The sequence below is a fragment of the Kryptolebias marmoratus genome, linkage group LG11 (genome assembly GCF_001649575.2).
Source record: "Kryptolebias marmoratus isolate JLee-2015 linkage group LG11, ASM164957v2, whole genome shotgun sequence".
Taxonomy (NCBI): Eukaryota; Metazoa; Chordata; class Actinopteri; order Cyprinodontiformes; family Rivulidae; genus Kryptolebias; species Kryptolebias marmoratus.
In genome coordinates, this window is record NC_051440.1 from 1,329,844 (window position 1) to 1,345,162 (window position 15,319).

The following is a 15,319-nucleotide window of genomic DNA, read 5'->3' on the forward strand; positions in this document are numbered from 1 at the left end:
TGGGTGCCTTTAAATCTCAACTTAAAACCCACCTGTTTAGAGTTGCTTATGGCTAAATTAGGGTTAGAGTGCGGGTTTTTGATGTCTTCGATGTTTGTCTCTTTCTTACTGTTTATTCAATGTCACATGCTGTTTTTATTTTGTTTTTTAATTATGTAAAGCACCTTGAAATGCCTTGCTGCTGAAATGTGCTATACAAATAAAATTTGATTGATTGATTGATTGATTGATTGATTGAACTTACCACCTACTCACAGGACATTTTACAGCCCCTTTAAAAGTTAAAATAAGCAACAAAAAAAAAAAGAGTCCAGGCAGAGGAATAGATGGGAAAGGGTTAAACATAGGTTATAGCATCAGAAACTTCTTTCACTTTCTGTAAGTAACATAAACCCAAAGCACAAACTAAGAAGAAAGAAACAGACTATAGCCTTAAGTGCAATATTTATCTCCTGGTCAATCAGAACATGGCACATCTCAGAAATTAAACCGTGTAAACGTGGTTTAAAAAAATGACCCTGTCTTATTAGAAAATGTGCTTACCACAGTCTGGTGCTGATGATTTGTCCTGTAGTTTCCACCAGTGTGCTTCTCAAAAATATTTCTGCCTGCCTGCTTCTTTTGGACACACACTCGGACAGACACTTGCAGACACTGGAGCACTGGACCACCCGTGGACACACAGCCTCAGCATAGATCATCAGGCCTTGACTCAACTCCTGAAACAACAACAATCACTGCAAGTGAGGAGGATACAGAGATCGCCCAATTATCAGTTTATTGTCTTTATTGATTATGGAACATGAAACAAACAGGAGAAATCATCTTTAAGTTAAATGCTTAGTGTTTATTTATTTTAAACAAACTAACATGCAAATCACAAGCAAAAAAATGTCAACTACAACATTTCTGAATGGTGCCAATGCAGCTCCTGCCTGAAAATACAGCAACTTTCTTCTACAAAGCCTAATGGTAATCTGGGAATTCCTTTTGTAATAATTTAATCTCATAACATATTTTGATGTATAAACTGTAAAAAAAAAAGTGTAACTATTTTGTAAATAATATTAAAGAGTGTGTGAGATTATCATAGGTGGAAGGCTCCAGATTCATAAAATTAAAAAATGGGATTGTGTAAAAACCATAAAAGATGCCAGTTGAGTCATGTAAAGTCTGACTTTCTATGACATGTTTAAACTTTGACTTTCTATATGACATGTTTAAACTTTGAGTGATGTTTTTGCTGTGAAGTCTGAGCTATAGAGCTCCAACCAAGGCTGGCATTTCCACTAAAATGCCATTTATATTTACAGGGATACTTCTAGCATTTTTAGTGAACTTTTTTGTACCCTGCATGATGTACTGCTCCCAAAACTACTATTCTGAATCAAGCCACACTTTTTGATATATTTTAATATTATTTTGTTTTGTTTTTTTGTCAAAGCTGCTGGAGAATTATTATGACATATTGTGACAGAAATGGAAAATTAATAGTATTAATGGTGCTTCAGTGCTTATACGTTGGCACCCTTAAAAAAAATATGACATATTTCCTTTTTTTTCCCTTTTGTAAAAGCAACCATGTGGTCTCTTCTGCAAATGCTCACTTGTGAAGCATGTAAAGTTAGTGCTTAGGATGCTTGGTTACTGGGAGCAGAAATGCTCTTGGTATTGTTTGGCGAGTAAAGATCCGTGTTTTATAAATAATATAAAACTGAACTTTCTTTCTTATTTCTTCACATCATTTTTTCCTCATGACATCTGGTCACATGTGCAGAATTGCTGTGTTGTAAAATACAATTATTTTACAGGCTTGTGTGCTTTTCTATTTTGGTAAGAACAATGGAGGATTATCTAAAGAAAGCTAGCAAAACTAAAGTTGTATACTGAAGGGTTTCAATGCAGCTACTGACATTGCAAAATGCTGACATTTTGATGTATAATTTGCATATTTTTTCTCAAAGCTGTGAGGTGTGAAAACAGAAAAATTGTGACCAAAATGAAACAATAGTAGTAAATATTCAACCCTCTCAAAGTGGGAGCTACTTACATAACATGAACTTTGTATTGTACCCATTGTAATCTGTGAGCTGGTAAATGCAGCTTGAGTGCATAAAGCCTTACTTTCAGTGGAACACTGCAGTGTGAGAAGGTGTGCGGCTTTTTTTGTACCTGTAAGCTCCTTGTGACCTCCTGAGTGAGCGCAGCAGCAGTGTCAGAGAGGATGATATTAACCCAGTCTCCATTTGAGGAACAATTTTTGCTTTCCTCACACAGAGAGGGAAGCAGCTACACAGAAACAGCCCCAAAACAACCAAACAACTTCAGTGATACTTATGAAAATTTCTGGCAATGTTAAAGCTGAACAATAAAACTGTCATTAAATTATACTGCATTTTATGACTGAACTTTTGCACAAGCCTGCAACAAGTGATGAAGTGACCACAGAGTGCTTGGGATTATTTTAGCCCCAAAAGACATGGTTTTGGTGGGCTTACCTTCAATGACTCACGGGCATTTTGCAACACCTGGTGTGCCGTCACAATGTCAGCCTGGTAATTACAGTGGCTTAAACGCTGAAGGCTGTCTTCTAACTGCCGGCACAGACCCTGGACCAGCTAAAATCAAGGACAATAGATTTTATTAAATGTAGTTGAAGGAACAAAATCAAATGACAGCTGGAACCATGGCTAGGGTCATCTTGAACTGATATAATGTAATTGCTGTAAAAATCACACAAACCTTTTGCCTTCATTAACACCTCCAGTTTGAATCTTGAAACCAGATCTAGATTCTGGAGTTCTGGTCAATAATACCCCTTTATTAAGATTCCTCTTCATCTCAAAAAATGATTTAAAATGGTTTTTAATGTGTAAGTATTTACGAGAGTATCTCACTGGGCTCTGGCTGTTGGAAACTAGTTGGTAACTCAAATTGCAAGAAAACAGGTGCATTTTCACTGAATTATGAATGTTTGTGACCCATTTTTGAAAACCGCAACCTACTTTTGTGTGCACAGCTTGCAAAATGCTATTCTAGGCTGTGCACATTATTACGTTGCTCACTTCCACCCACATTCAGCCTGAGTCGGGCCAACCTTGGCAGCCGCCCCCACGTTTTTGATTTAATCTGCTGGAGTACACTTTTGTGATGAAGCTAGGCAGATCTGAAACAGTAATTTTAATAATTATAACCTTTGCCAAAGAGGTTATGATTTCTCTTTGTTTGTCTGTCTGTACACAAGATTACTCAAAAAGTTATGAACAGATTTTTAGGAAATATCAATCATGGTACAAGGAACAAGTGGTGGTGATCCGGTCAAAGCTGTATAACAGGAATATTAAATTCCATAGTTGGACACCCCATGGGTCAGAAATGATGCCTGGTGATTTCAAGGTTCATGGGGTCAAAGGTAAAGGTCACAAGTAACCTCTTTGTTAAAACTTTTTCTCTGTGCTCCCACATGTGACCTTTTTGTTACCTTTGCAGGGTGAAAAATTCTCAAGGATGTTATAATTTCGGTTGTGTCTGTTGGTTTCTTTTTCTGTCTATCAGCAAGATCACGTAAAACCTAAAGAACAGATTTGGAGGAAACTCCAGTTTGTTCATGTTAATAATGAATCTTCGCCATGCTCCCATTAGATAAAGTTATTAGACAGCACAGGATAAAGTATAATTGTTAAGATGATGATACTCCGATAAATCCAAATACTTACTTAGATTACAAGCTTGTTTTAGAGACATAACCTGTCATAACCTGTATGACTCTTAACTGTCTGCTTTTAAACTCAGACAAGGCAGATGTGGTTTTTAGACCTGAACATCTTAGGAATAAACTTTGCAACCTTTCACTTCCTCTGGATGGCATTACTTTGGCCTCAAGTACCAAGAAGATTTGATGCAATCTGCTGGTATCAGTAGACAACATTTTACTAATTTGCACTTTATAATCTATTAATTGTATCATAGTTGGAATAAACTGAACTGCAAGTAACTAGATTTGAACCTGAACTTGACAGTAATAGACTGAGTTGTGTTTAGATTGTATTGGAACCAACTGGTTTGAATACAGTAAATTAAATTACATGTACTGTAACTGTATACAGTATGAACTGAACTTGCTTGTCCTTTTCTAATGTCTCTCTAGATGAATTTTGTTATGAATTGGTGCTACGTGAGAAAACTTAACTCAATGACAGTGATAATTGCAGCCATAATCATTCTTCTTTTTACCTTTTCAGATTGTTGACTTCTCAACACTTGTTGGTGTTCCAGGATGCTAGGCTGTCTCTGGTTGTTTCTGTCTAAACACTGTTGAATCTGATCAGAAAGATTTAAAGTGAGATGTACATTTTAACGTTTAAGAAACTTTTCCTTTTTTTAGATTATATAATGCAAAAGAGAAAATCAACAACATATTTCGAGCTGTCTATGTTTTGTAGTCACATTTTCACCCACAAACAAACTTGAAAATGACTGAATTTACTAAACAACCTTGTGGAGAGCTTCTTTTGTCCGGTCGGGGTTGCTGCGGTAGCTCTGTGCAACATCAGCCAGGGGCAGAGGAACTTTCTGCAGCGTGAAGTTCCTGCACAACAACAACAAAAATAGCCCCTATCAAAGCACAGTTCATTTTAGACCTAATTAGAAGCATTATTCTTTCAGTTATTAGTGTGGAGTCTATTCTGGTCCAAACAGAAATACATACCTTACTAATGGATAAACTGCCTTTAAATTTAGTTCTGACATATACAGTATACCTTGTAACTTTCTGATTTTATTATTTTGGTTGCCACACCTTGGTTTTCAGAATAGTCATTTTACATACAAGATAAATTATTACAACCTGGAAATGGTTTGTGCACAGTTTTCTTTGAACTTGTGAGGATTTGGGTTTTTGTGTTTTCAGTTTGTTGTTTTTGTTATTATCTTGTTTAGGTTTGAGGTATTGTTTCAGTTTAGTTTTTTTCCTGTTTGTGTTTCCTGTTATTATTGAACTCCTCCCCAGTCACTCTTTTGCCTTCCTGCCACGCCCATCTACACCTGTCTCTAATCTTGTTAATTGCTTCACCTGTGCCCACTTTCCAATTACCTTCTGTCAGGAAACGTGGAGACGATGGCGAACCCAGAACGCAGACTCATACTGAAAGTAAAAACTAATTTAATAAATAACGAAAAATAAGCAAAACAAAAGCTGACGTGGCAGCAACTAAAACTTAACAAAAATCCAAATACATAACAAGGTAAGGCAACAAGGAAACACAGGGAGCGAAGGCAAACAACAAACAATGATCCAATGACTAGTGGGAGAAATGACCGGGTATTAAAGTGCTGAGGGTAATCTGGTAAGTGGAGACAGGTGACATGATTAATATTGTTCACAGGTGGAGATGGGAGTGACAGGTAACCAGATGACTAAGCTGGGGGAATGAAAATGAAAACAAACACAGACACATGAGACAAGAGTAGAAGAAAACACGAACCAAACTACAAGATAACAGAAAATAATAAACACCAACTGAAACATAAAGCAACTAACTGAAAACCAAAAACCCAAATCCTGACACCTTCTGTTTAAAAACCCGGTCATTTTTCCCACACCCTACTGGTTCATTGTTCTCCGTTCCCTGTGCTCTTGTTTCCCTGATGTTGTTTTTACGCTTTGCCTAGTTTCTTATTTTGCTGCCACGTCAGCTTTTTGTTTTTGTTAATTTTATTTTAATAAATTAGTGTTCTAATATGAGTCTGCATAATGGGTTCGCCTCCTTCCCCATCCTGCCTGACAGAACTATTTATAGTTGTTAACGAAATATACTGACAAAAAAACTTTGATGGCCTAATGTTAATGATTGGTCTTTTTACCTGAAATGAAAATGTTCTATTCACACAAGACTACTAAACAAATGTGAGGTTTCGAAGAGAATCCAACTCTGAGCTGGTTATTATCAAGTCCTTCCTCAAGTTGAAAGATGGAACAACAGCAGCTCCTACTGACAAAGGACTTTGTTGTCAAAGAACCTTTACCCACTATCTGTTAGATTTCTGTCAACAATTCTTGTGGTTTGTAATCATTTTAATAAAGATAAAGAGTAAACAAATGGGGCCAAGAAAAAAACCTTGTGGTACACCATGTTAATTAGTAACTGAAACTAATTTTAACTTAGATATGACAACAGAGATGTTAGTAAAAGATAAATAGGAAGCAAACCAATCCAAAGCAGTACCAAAATGCCTGCCCAACCTTTGAAGCAGCATTAATTGATCCAAAATATCAAAGAACTGATGTTAAATTTAGGGTCACTAAGACTGCAGACCTTAATGATGGTAATACAAGGACAACTGAAATGAAATGACTATGAAATGACTTAGGTTGACACTATTGTACTCACTGAAAATAATAAAACAAAAACATTACTGAATTGTGCTGTTAACTTTGTTACTTGTGCTGTTTGTTGGCCAGTGCTAATTTGGTGCAATTGTGCTTGCTATTCAAAATATCTGCTTCTGTGTAGTATACTCTGACAGAAAATATTACGGCATTATGTGTAACACTGTTTATTTATTTGTGAATTTTATTTGATTAATTTTTTTGTTTTTTGTGAAGGCAGGAACGGGAACCCATGAAAAGCACTGAGTCTAAGTCAAATTTTCTCAACACAACAATTAAGTATATTGTATATTATACAATGTCAACTTTTTTAAATTCTAACTGGGTTTTTTTGTGGGTCTGTGTTTGTGTGTGTGTGTGTGTCTATGATACCTGTTTAAGGCATCTGCCACATCCTGGTAACCCCTGGAAGTCACATTGTTTCTGTCCCACGATAAAGACCTTGGAAAACAGATGAAGAAAAGAAGTGAGGCCCAGAAAGTATGCTCAAAGCTTTTATTGCTGCAACAACCATGTTAGGATGTGTAAATCAAACTTTAGATGAAGTGAAATTAACTTTGTTTTATATTTCATTGAAGGCTTATCTCACAGATCATTGTACTTGGTATTACTTGTGTATTTTTCAATGACAATCCTTCTTCCAGACACTTCCTGTGGTCTGATCCCACACTGACTATCAGTGGTCTGCAATGTGTTTTTTTAGAGGCATTTAATCATCTTTCCTAGTAAATAAAGTTTGTATGCAGCCACAAATTCTACTCAGCTCTTAAAAAACACACCTGATATATATTTTTGGTTATATACTATTTTTTAACAACAGTTTATGGTGTTTTGCTCTTTGTATTTTTTTTCTAAGTGTTAAAACAAAAGAAAACAGAACTGTAATTCTACAGAATAAATTGATTATTTTTTTGTGTAAAATGATGCAGACCTGACCTGAGTCATAATTGTAAAAAAAAAAATACAAAGAGCAAAACAAGTTTCACTCTTACATAGAAACTTGTAAGCCTAAAACCTTAAAAAGCAAACTTACAGTCTTTATGTTTTTAATCTGCTAAATTTTTTAGAGGCAGACCTTTATTTTTTTATTTTTCACATACTTACAGGAAACTAGCAGTGTCTTTCTATGATGTCCTATTTAAATGCCACGGAATGTATAAAAACCAATAGATTTGCAAAGTTCTCATTTCTGCTTTTTTCCAGCAGTTTACTTTAAATATCTTTAAAAATGGGAATTTTTTAAGCATTTGAAGAACAACTGTACTGCATGTTAGAAAGTTGCATTAAAAAATTGAGAACAAGCTAACAAACTATGACCACAAGAGTGAAACTGATCACTGAATTTAAAACACATGCCTTCATTTGATTCTGGGGCTGAAATGATGAAAAACTGGTTATACAGAGTATATATAATCATTTTTATGTCAACTAATTTCTGATAAAAAAAATAGAGTTTCTACAGACAGCCCAACCTGCTTGCATTATTAGTGTTATTCTGGTGCAGAAATTTATTGAACACATAGCAAAACTTTCACTCAGGTAAACAGTTAAAAGTATTATTTCCTGATGTAAATTTATGAATAAAAATAACTCAGGTTGATGTTGTTTTAGCCAAAGCTACAAGGAGCCACTTCAGAGGAACTAAAGAGCCACAGGTTGCAGACCCCTGCTCCAGGAAAACAAAACCAAACTGCTGCAATGTTTCCTGTGACATTTTGACAACCTTTAGCAGAAGTCCTCTTCCTGTTCTCAAACGCATTCTGCCAGTTAACAAAGCGGCACCACCAAAGACACTGATGTGTCTTCATTTTCCTATGTTCTGTTTTCAAGGGCTAGCAGATGAAGTAAAAATATTACAAAATTATTCCTTGAAGGAATGAATAACTCACACCATGTTTTTCATGCCAGGATTTTAAAGGGTGATCTTATTTTGAAAAAAGTTTTAACCTTTTTGGTCAGTTCATGAAATGATGTTATGTTTTGTGTAAGCGACATCCCAACATCTCACATAATCTGTTAAAACTCAAAGTATGTGGTATGGATGACTCTCAGCTATGTCCACAACATATTTTAGCTCAAAATCTGTAAAATTAACTGAATTATAGCTGTTTTTCTGTTGACTAAGGTTGATTTGCTGTGGTGGTTGGGTTGAATTGAGTTTACTCCAAAAAAAATTTCAGTTGTGATTACTTTCTGAGTTTCATCAAAATCTGCCCAGTGGTTCACAAGATAATTTGCTAACAGACAGACAGGGTTGAACACCACTCTGCTTGTGTATGTTGCAAGAAGGTTTTAGTTACACTACATATTAGCTGTTTATGTCAAATTAAACTGAGTTATAGCTATTTTTTATGTTTGCTAATGTTGATAAGCTGTGGTGGCCATTTTGAATTAGGTTGACTTCAAATGTTAGTCACTTGTAGATGTACATCCAAGTATTACTTTCTAACAGTTTCATTAAAATCTGCTCACTGGTACATAACAGATTATGATAACAGACAGATAAACAAACACACACATACACTGTTGCCCGCCTTTTGGGAGCTGGCTATAGTAAGAAGAAAAACTAATAATTATAAATAAAATATGTGTCCAACCATTTGGCAAAGAAGAGTTTGGGTTTGTGCATAGTTCTGCACCTCAAGCTGGTGTTGGTCATCAGGGCTTTAGCCAGCATTTTGGCTCCAGTGTCTCCAATGTTGTTTCCACTGATGTCCAGTTCAACCAGAGCAGCATTGCCTCCCAAAGCACTCAGCAGTATGTGCATCCCTGCTTTCAGCTTGGAATCACACACAGAAAGAGACTGCAGTGGCTGCAGACATACAGTGTTGGAGAAAGCATTGGAATGGAGAAGACAAAGAAATCCTTGTCCCTAAATTTTTGGGTACACGTGAAAGTTGGAAATTTACTGTGGAAAAATTGGACGTCACAAAACTCACTTTGCAAGGGCTTTGTGAAACAGATAAATGTGCAAAACCCTTGCAAACAATTTTTCATGTGTCCCTTTGAACTTGAAATATGAAGCTTTTAAGAAGCAATGGCAGCAGCCTATTTTATGTATGACTACTGTAGCTTAGTGTCTTAGAACGTACAACGATAATGAAGAAATATTCTAACTGTTTTTTTTTTCAGTTGTGTCCCTTTGTCAACAGTTGACTGAAAAAAAAAATGATATGGGGCATTCTTTGGCTCAGAGTGTTCTTCCTTGTGTATTTTGATGTGTTGTTGATGCAGATGTTACAGTGACACAGCATGGCTGATTTAGTGTTTTTTTTAATGATACATTCAGAGTAGTGAGACAAAGCCTTAATTTCAGTCTTAGAATGATTTCAACTGGACAATGTATTTTTGTTAAGATGATTAGCAGAAACTCTGAACTGTGATTTGCTGTGTTTTTTAAATCAACAGCTTTTTACAAACTAGCACTTCAGTGTTGAATTAGAAAATGACTGAATTGTCTTTAATTGAACTGTGTGTAACTAGTTTTTGAATTGGCTTATACTGGATCACATGATAGTAGGAATGAATCAGACAAACTGAAATTAAATGGATGAAATCAAATTGCCTGTACTTGGATTAAAAGGATACCTGTTTAATTTATTTTGTATACAGCCCTGAGATTATTTTTGTTGCAAATTGACACCACAGAAATAACTTAATGCATTGTAACTGCATAAACTTAAATTAGAGACTCTTTACCTATGTGGGTTAATGATTTGCAGAAATAAGGGTCTAATGTTAAAGAGTTAAAACAAATAAATAAATAAATAAAAATGATATTGTTACTCACACACTCTTCATCCTGAATGAGCTGGGCTATACGATGAAGAAGGTCAGTGAGGGCTCTGCTGAAAGTCAGGTGAAAAAAGATTAAATGAAACAGAAAACAAAATTAGGCTACATATCAGCCTAATTTCACCAAGTCTTGGGTCCAAAGGTACAGTGACAGGTGAATATAGAGCAAACCTGAGTATAATGATTAATTTAATTACAAAAGAGTCATAATTGATGAAAAAACAAAAGAAAACTAGAAGCACTCGGAAAGGGGAACCTCTGCCAAGGCCGCAGCGTCAATAAAAAATAGTGTTATCCAGATCATGATCTGGATCACCATCAAAATTTATTTGATTGTTTTTTGTGACAACCCAAGTTTTCCTGAAAAATTTAATCCAAATCATTTCATAAGTTTTTAAGCAATCTTTCTGACAGACAGACAAACAAACAAATGGAGATGACTGAAAACATAACCTCCATGGTGGAGGTGATAAAACAAAGTGTCCACCCCATGTTAAAAATGTACAGTTTTTGCAAAGTACAAAATGAATTATGTCATTTTATAACTTTTCCACTCTCTACCAACATATATCCTGTACAGTTCAACTGGAAAAAAATATTATGTATATACTGAAATGTATATGTATAATTTTGACCCTGTGTGGTTAATGGAAAATCTGGCTGTATATTGTACAATCATTCCACCTTTAAAAAAGAAAAGTTCAAATCAATCATTAAAAGACTAAAATTAATTTGACATTCACGTCCACAATAAGTGGATGGAAACTTCTGACTGCAGCTGTATACAATAACTGGATCTGTGAGAGACATTTACCAGACCTGGACTTCATGGCAAAATTTCTTCCTAGTGCAAGGTGATGAAGTGACGGACATCGACCAACAGTCAGAACTAGTGTCACCATGTTGTTTTCAAAATCTGAAGAGTGGGGAAAAGTGGATGAGACAATGACAAAAAGGAGCACTGCAATGACTGTGATAAGATAATAAAAGTGAGAGGTGAAAAAGTTGGTCAGCTGTGTGGCACAATGTCATTTCACTTTTTACATTTATGAACATTACTGCACTGTCATGGGATTTTCTAAATAATCATTAATAACCAATCAATAGAACTTATAACCTCACTCACAAAAGAACAAAACAAAAAACATCAGACCCAGGAAAAATGGTGGAAATGAAATGAAATGACCGCAAAATGACCACAACGAACAGTTTGTCTTTATGCTGCTTCTAACTGTTTTAAAATCACAGATGGAGCCATCCACATCCTGCAGAGACATGAGCTTTCAAAAATTAGATAAGCACTGTGGAACAAAAAGAGACGTAGAGCAGAACTTAGCTGTGTTGACGTGGAGTGCAGCACATTAAATGTGTGATAGATATCTTCCTCATATCGCATTTTTAACATGATGAATTTATTCAGTTTAGTGATTGTCTTTGTGGTTAACTTTTTTTTAACAAAAAACAAAGTTGCTATGCATGATCATCAGTCTTCCCTCAGTAATAAATCTGTTTCTTATTTTATACTATGACCACGTGGTCACACAGACCATATGTCATCACTTCGTCATATTATTAAGCTCCAAAGCTGGCTTACCTTTTCACATGTTGACTGTTTCAGCTTTGTTACTACTTCACTTTATGACATAAAGGGTTAGGGTTAGGCGCATCAAGGATGGGTTGGCTTCAATTCTCCTTGCTGCCTTGGCTTATTCACAAACCACACTAAGATGGCCAGAAGGCATCTAAATACTGGCTCGAAAGTGTTTTGTGAAAGTGCCTCATGATTCAGTGTAGAATAGAGTCATGTAGCTGGTGTATCCTCTCCTGCAGCAAGTCAGCCTACAGCTGTTGGAACTGGAATTTCAGATAACACATGTTTGACAGGGGAAAGATTGGGGGACCTAGTTGACCACAGGAGGACTTCAATATAATGCTGGCAGTCCATAGACATGTGTTGTGTGGATGGGTGTTGTCTCGTTGAAAGACTGTATCAGGACTCTGTCTCATGAGGAGTAAGACATGCAGTCACAGGATGTCACTAATGTAGCTCTGTGCCATCAGAATCCCTAAATCAGTATTAGAAGTGACCTGAACTCAGATTCCGTGGCTCCCCCCACCATGATGCAAGAAATAACACTGTCTCTATACAACATTGGCAAGATTGGTCCTCTGCCCTCAACACTGTCAAATAAGAACTTGATGGTCATTGATGGTAATGTAGAACTGAGATTAATTACTAAACATGATACAACTCCACTCATCATCAGACCATACCTCCAAGTTATAGAGTAAATCTGAATGCAGCTTCCTCTGCTCTGGTGTTAATAGCAGCCTATGTGTAGGATGGTGAACTTGTAATTTGGATGATGCAAAAAGTTCATTACTTGTGTCTGCATGGCAGGGCCAAATGTCAAGGGGTTCTGTATTGTTTTGTACACAATGCACTGATCCTTATTTGGTGTGGTCCATCTTGGGCAACTCAAACTTCATGACATGTGTGTGGGTGTCCTCACATACGCATTGGTTCTAACATCGGTCCACTATGGCATTTGTACAAAACACATCTGGTAATTGAACAATCTGATTGCCCAGCCTCATACTAACCCACAACGTGACTCCATAAAGCTATCAAGTGTTGCTAATGCTGTCTAATGTGTCTACAAGGCATCCCCTGTTTCTGCTGACTTTCACTCACTGTTATAATTGTCTAACAACACCATAACTCCACTTATGATGCCACCACCTATGTCTTCTAGTGTCCAGTGTAAACCTGACAGGTCCTTACTAATTGAGTCATTCACATTCCCATCACTGGTCTGCATGTGGACCACATCACATCAAAATTTGATTATTTCTTTTTGAATACTTTGGGTTTTTTTTATCAGTGAGAGTTTATTTTTGTACAGGAATTGTGAAGAAGTTGCTGCAGAGGTGGAAGCCAAATACAACAGTCTCACATTGTAAAACTTGGCACTGGTACAAGGAAATATTCTTGTTTTGTTCTAATGTTTTGAAGTGGGGTGCATTGTCATGTCACATGAAGAGGGCAAAAACGTATGAGTGTAAGTATGCAGGATGGGTATATATTTATAGATGGTATAAAGTGCACATGATGTGGAATATTGGGTGGTTTTGCCTACTGTTATCAGAGATATCCAGACGTTTGATAGCTGTAGCCTCAGAAATATGCTCTTGTATCACCTGGGCCCCAGCTGAACGCAGCTACAGACAAACAAAGAATATAAAAATTGAATATACTTTATTTTAGCTTTCACTAGCAATACAAATGAAAAATGTTTATTTTATCAAGTCTGTGTGTGGGAATGTATCATATACCTCACAGCTACTGAGATCTAACTCCAGACCAAAGAGATGGGTGTTGGTTGCCAGACCCTGTAGTAATAACCTAGTAGCAAAGCAAAACACTTCTACATAAGCCCACATACGATGAAGGACAGCAGCTTTAGTGGCAGGTACATCACACAGGCAAATTAATCATAGATAATCAATTCAGAAAAAAATCACTCTTAATATAAAATTTCCTATTGTTTAGTTTATTGGTTAAAACAATTAAAAAGCTTCAAATAAAAATAATTAGATTTAATTACCTAACTGTCAAGACTTTAAAGTTAAGGTACAGTTAAATACCAACCGTAGAGCTTGTGGAGGTAGTTTGGTGGCAGACAGGCCTACATATTTTAGTTCACAGCTGTGACTGAAGAACTCTTGAACACTCCTGGTCACCTCCCTTACCTTTCTACAATCAAAAGAACAACAGACTCAAACAGAGTTACAGGAATACATAATATGATGCCACCAAAAGAGGATACACTTTGGTACTTATCTGAGACAAATATTTAGAAAATCTGCAGGTTAGATGTCACTCAAGTAATCATCATCTATCTTTTTGCACTCTTCTTTGACAAATCTGATTTAAATAACTGAGTGATTAACAGGTTTCTGCAGAACTTGAGGCTTGCTGAAGAGCAGGGAAACAACACTATCCTGTGGCCCCACAGGATAGTGGCCCTTAGGGAGCAGGATTGGACACCACTTGAACAAGAAATTCCTGAATGAGAGCAGAGAACTAAACACTGCTGGACTGCTATTATACAAGCAAGGCCAGATATAGGGGCTAAATAGAAAGGATGTGGGAACTAGGGAAACATTAATACCCAATATCCAGATTAACTTAGAAACAACTCCAGACTCATTATTCTAACATTTGCAAGAGGAATATTTTATCACACCTCAAGACGAGTTACAACAAGGCAATGGCAAGGGGAAGCCAAAACTTGGCGCCAGTTGTGTAAACAACGGAAGCGCTATGGACAACGTTGGCCCTGTGTTGTTGCTGTTTTTTAAACATTTTTTTATGGGTATTCTCCTGAGACTTCAGGAAGAGAGGCGCAGTGGAAGAAATGTTCTGGATGCTGTGATTGTTGCACGGAGTATGACAGCTGTTATCCTCCGGAGATTTCAGGCTTTACAGCACCTTCAGCTGGGGGACAGACTTATGTAGTCTGGAAATGTTGCAGGGTAAGCTAACGCTGTTGTTTATATTCCTACCGTTCGCTCTTTATATTTGTATCTGGTTACACCCACGACCAATGAGTGAACAGGAGCTAAGCTTGCGCCACCCACCAAAGCAGGGCCGACCCGGCTGGGCCTACTCCGAAGCAGGGACCAAAAAAGCAGGGCCGGCCTCGAAAAAATGCCGGTGGAAATGCGAGCAAAGCAAGCGGAGTAGAGTAGAGCCGGGACCTTTAGAGCCCGTGTAAAAGGGGCTTTATATCCATTACAGTAACAGACATTCAAAACAGAGTCTGAGATACAGAGCGGGACTGCACCAAGACCTGACATGATCCACGCCTACTGGTTAAAGAAACTGACCTCTTTTCATGAACACCTAGCAGCACAAATAAACCAGGACCAGACAGACAAACCTGTGCACTGCCTGGATTGACTACAGCAAAGCCTATGACTCGATGCCCCACAAATGGATACTGGAGTGCTTGAAACTGTACAACATCAACAGGACACTAAGAGCCTTCATTGAGAACTCAATGGGAATGCGGAAAACATCTCTAGAGGCCAATTCAAAGCTAACTGCACAAGTCAGTATTAAGCCTGGCA

The 15,319-nt window shown here is 36.9% G+C and overlaps 1 protein-coding gene across 5 annotated transcripts in view; it reads right to left on the minus strand.

The window, feature by feature from the left end:
• Nucleotides 1-15,319, minus strand: part of carmil2 (capping protein regulator and myosin 1 linker 2) — a 163,495-nt gene that overhangs the window by 99,008 nt on the left and 49,168 nt on the right. For all 5 annotated transcript variants that reach the window (XR_001809029.3, XM_017433904.3, XM_025010032.2 and 2 more), the window contains 12 exons: nucleotides 13,836-13,940; nucleotides 13,520-13,589; nucleotides 13,324-13,405; nucleotides 11,003-11,099; nucleotides 10,179-10,233; nucleotides 9,028-9,200; nucleotides 6,761-6,829; nucleotides 4,495-4,588; nucleotides 4,234-4,320; nucleotides 2,499-2,618; nucleotides 2,173-2,289; nucleotides 544-719 (listed from right to left, as the gene is read on the minus strand). Coding sequence is in view for 4 of the 5 variants with exons in the window: in XM_017433904.3 (XP_017289393.2) it covers nucleotides 544-719; nucleotides 2,173-2,289; nucleotides 2,499-2,618; nucleotides 4,234-4,320; nucleotides 4,495-4,588; nucleotides 6,761-6,829; nucleotides 9,028-9,200; nucleotides 10,179-10,233; nucleotides 11,003-11,099; nucleotides 13,324-13,405; nucleotides 13,520-13,589; nucleotides 13,836-13,940 (1,245 nt within the window). In the remaining variant the exon portion in view is untranslated. The remainder of the gene's footprint in view (nucleotides 1-543; nucleotides 720-2,172; nucleotides 2,290-2,498; nucleotides 2,619-4,233; nucleotides 4,321-4,494; nucleotides 4,589-6,760; nucleotides 6,830-9,027; nucleotides 9,201-10,178; nucleotides 10,234-11,002; nucleotides 11,100-13,323; nucleotides 13,406-13,519; nucleotides 13,590-13,835; nucleotides 13,941-15,319) is intronic.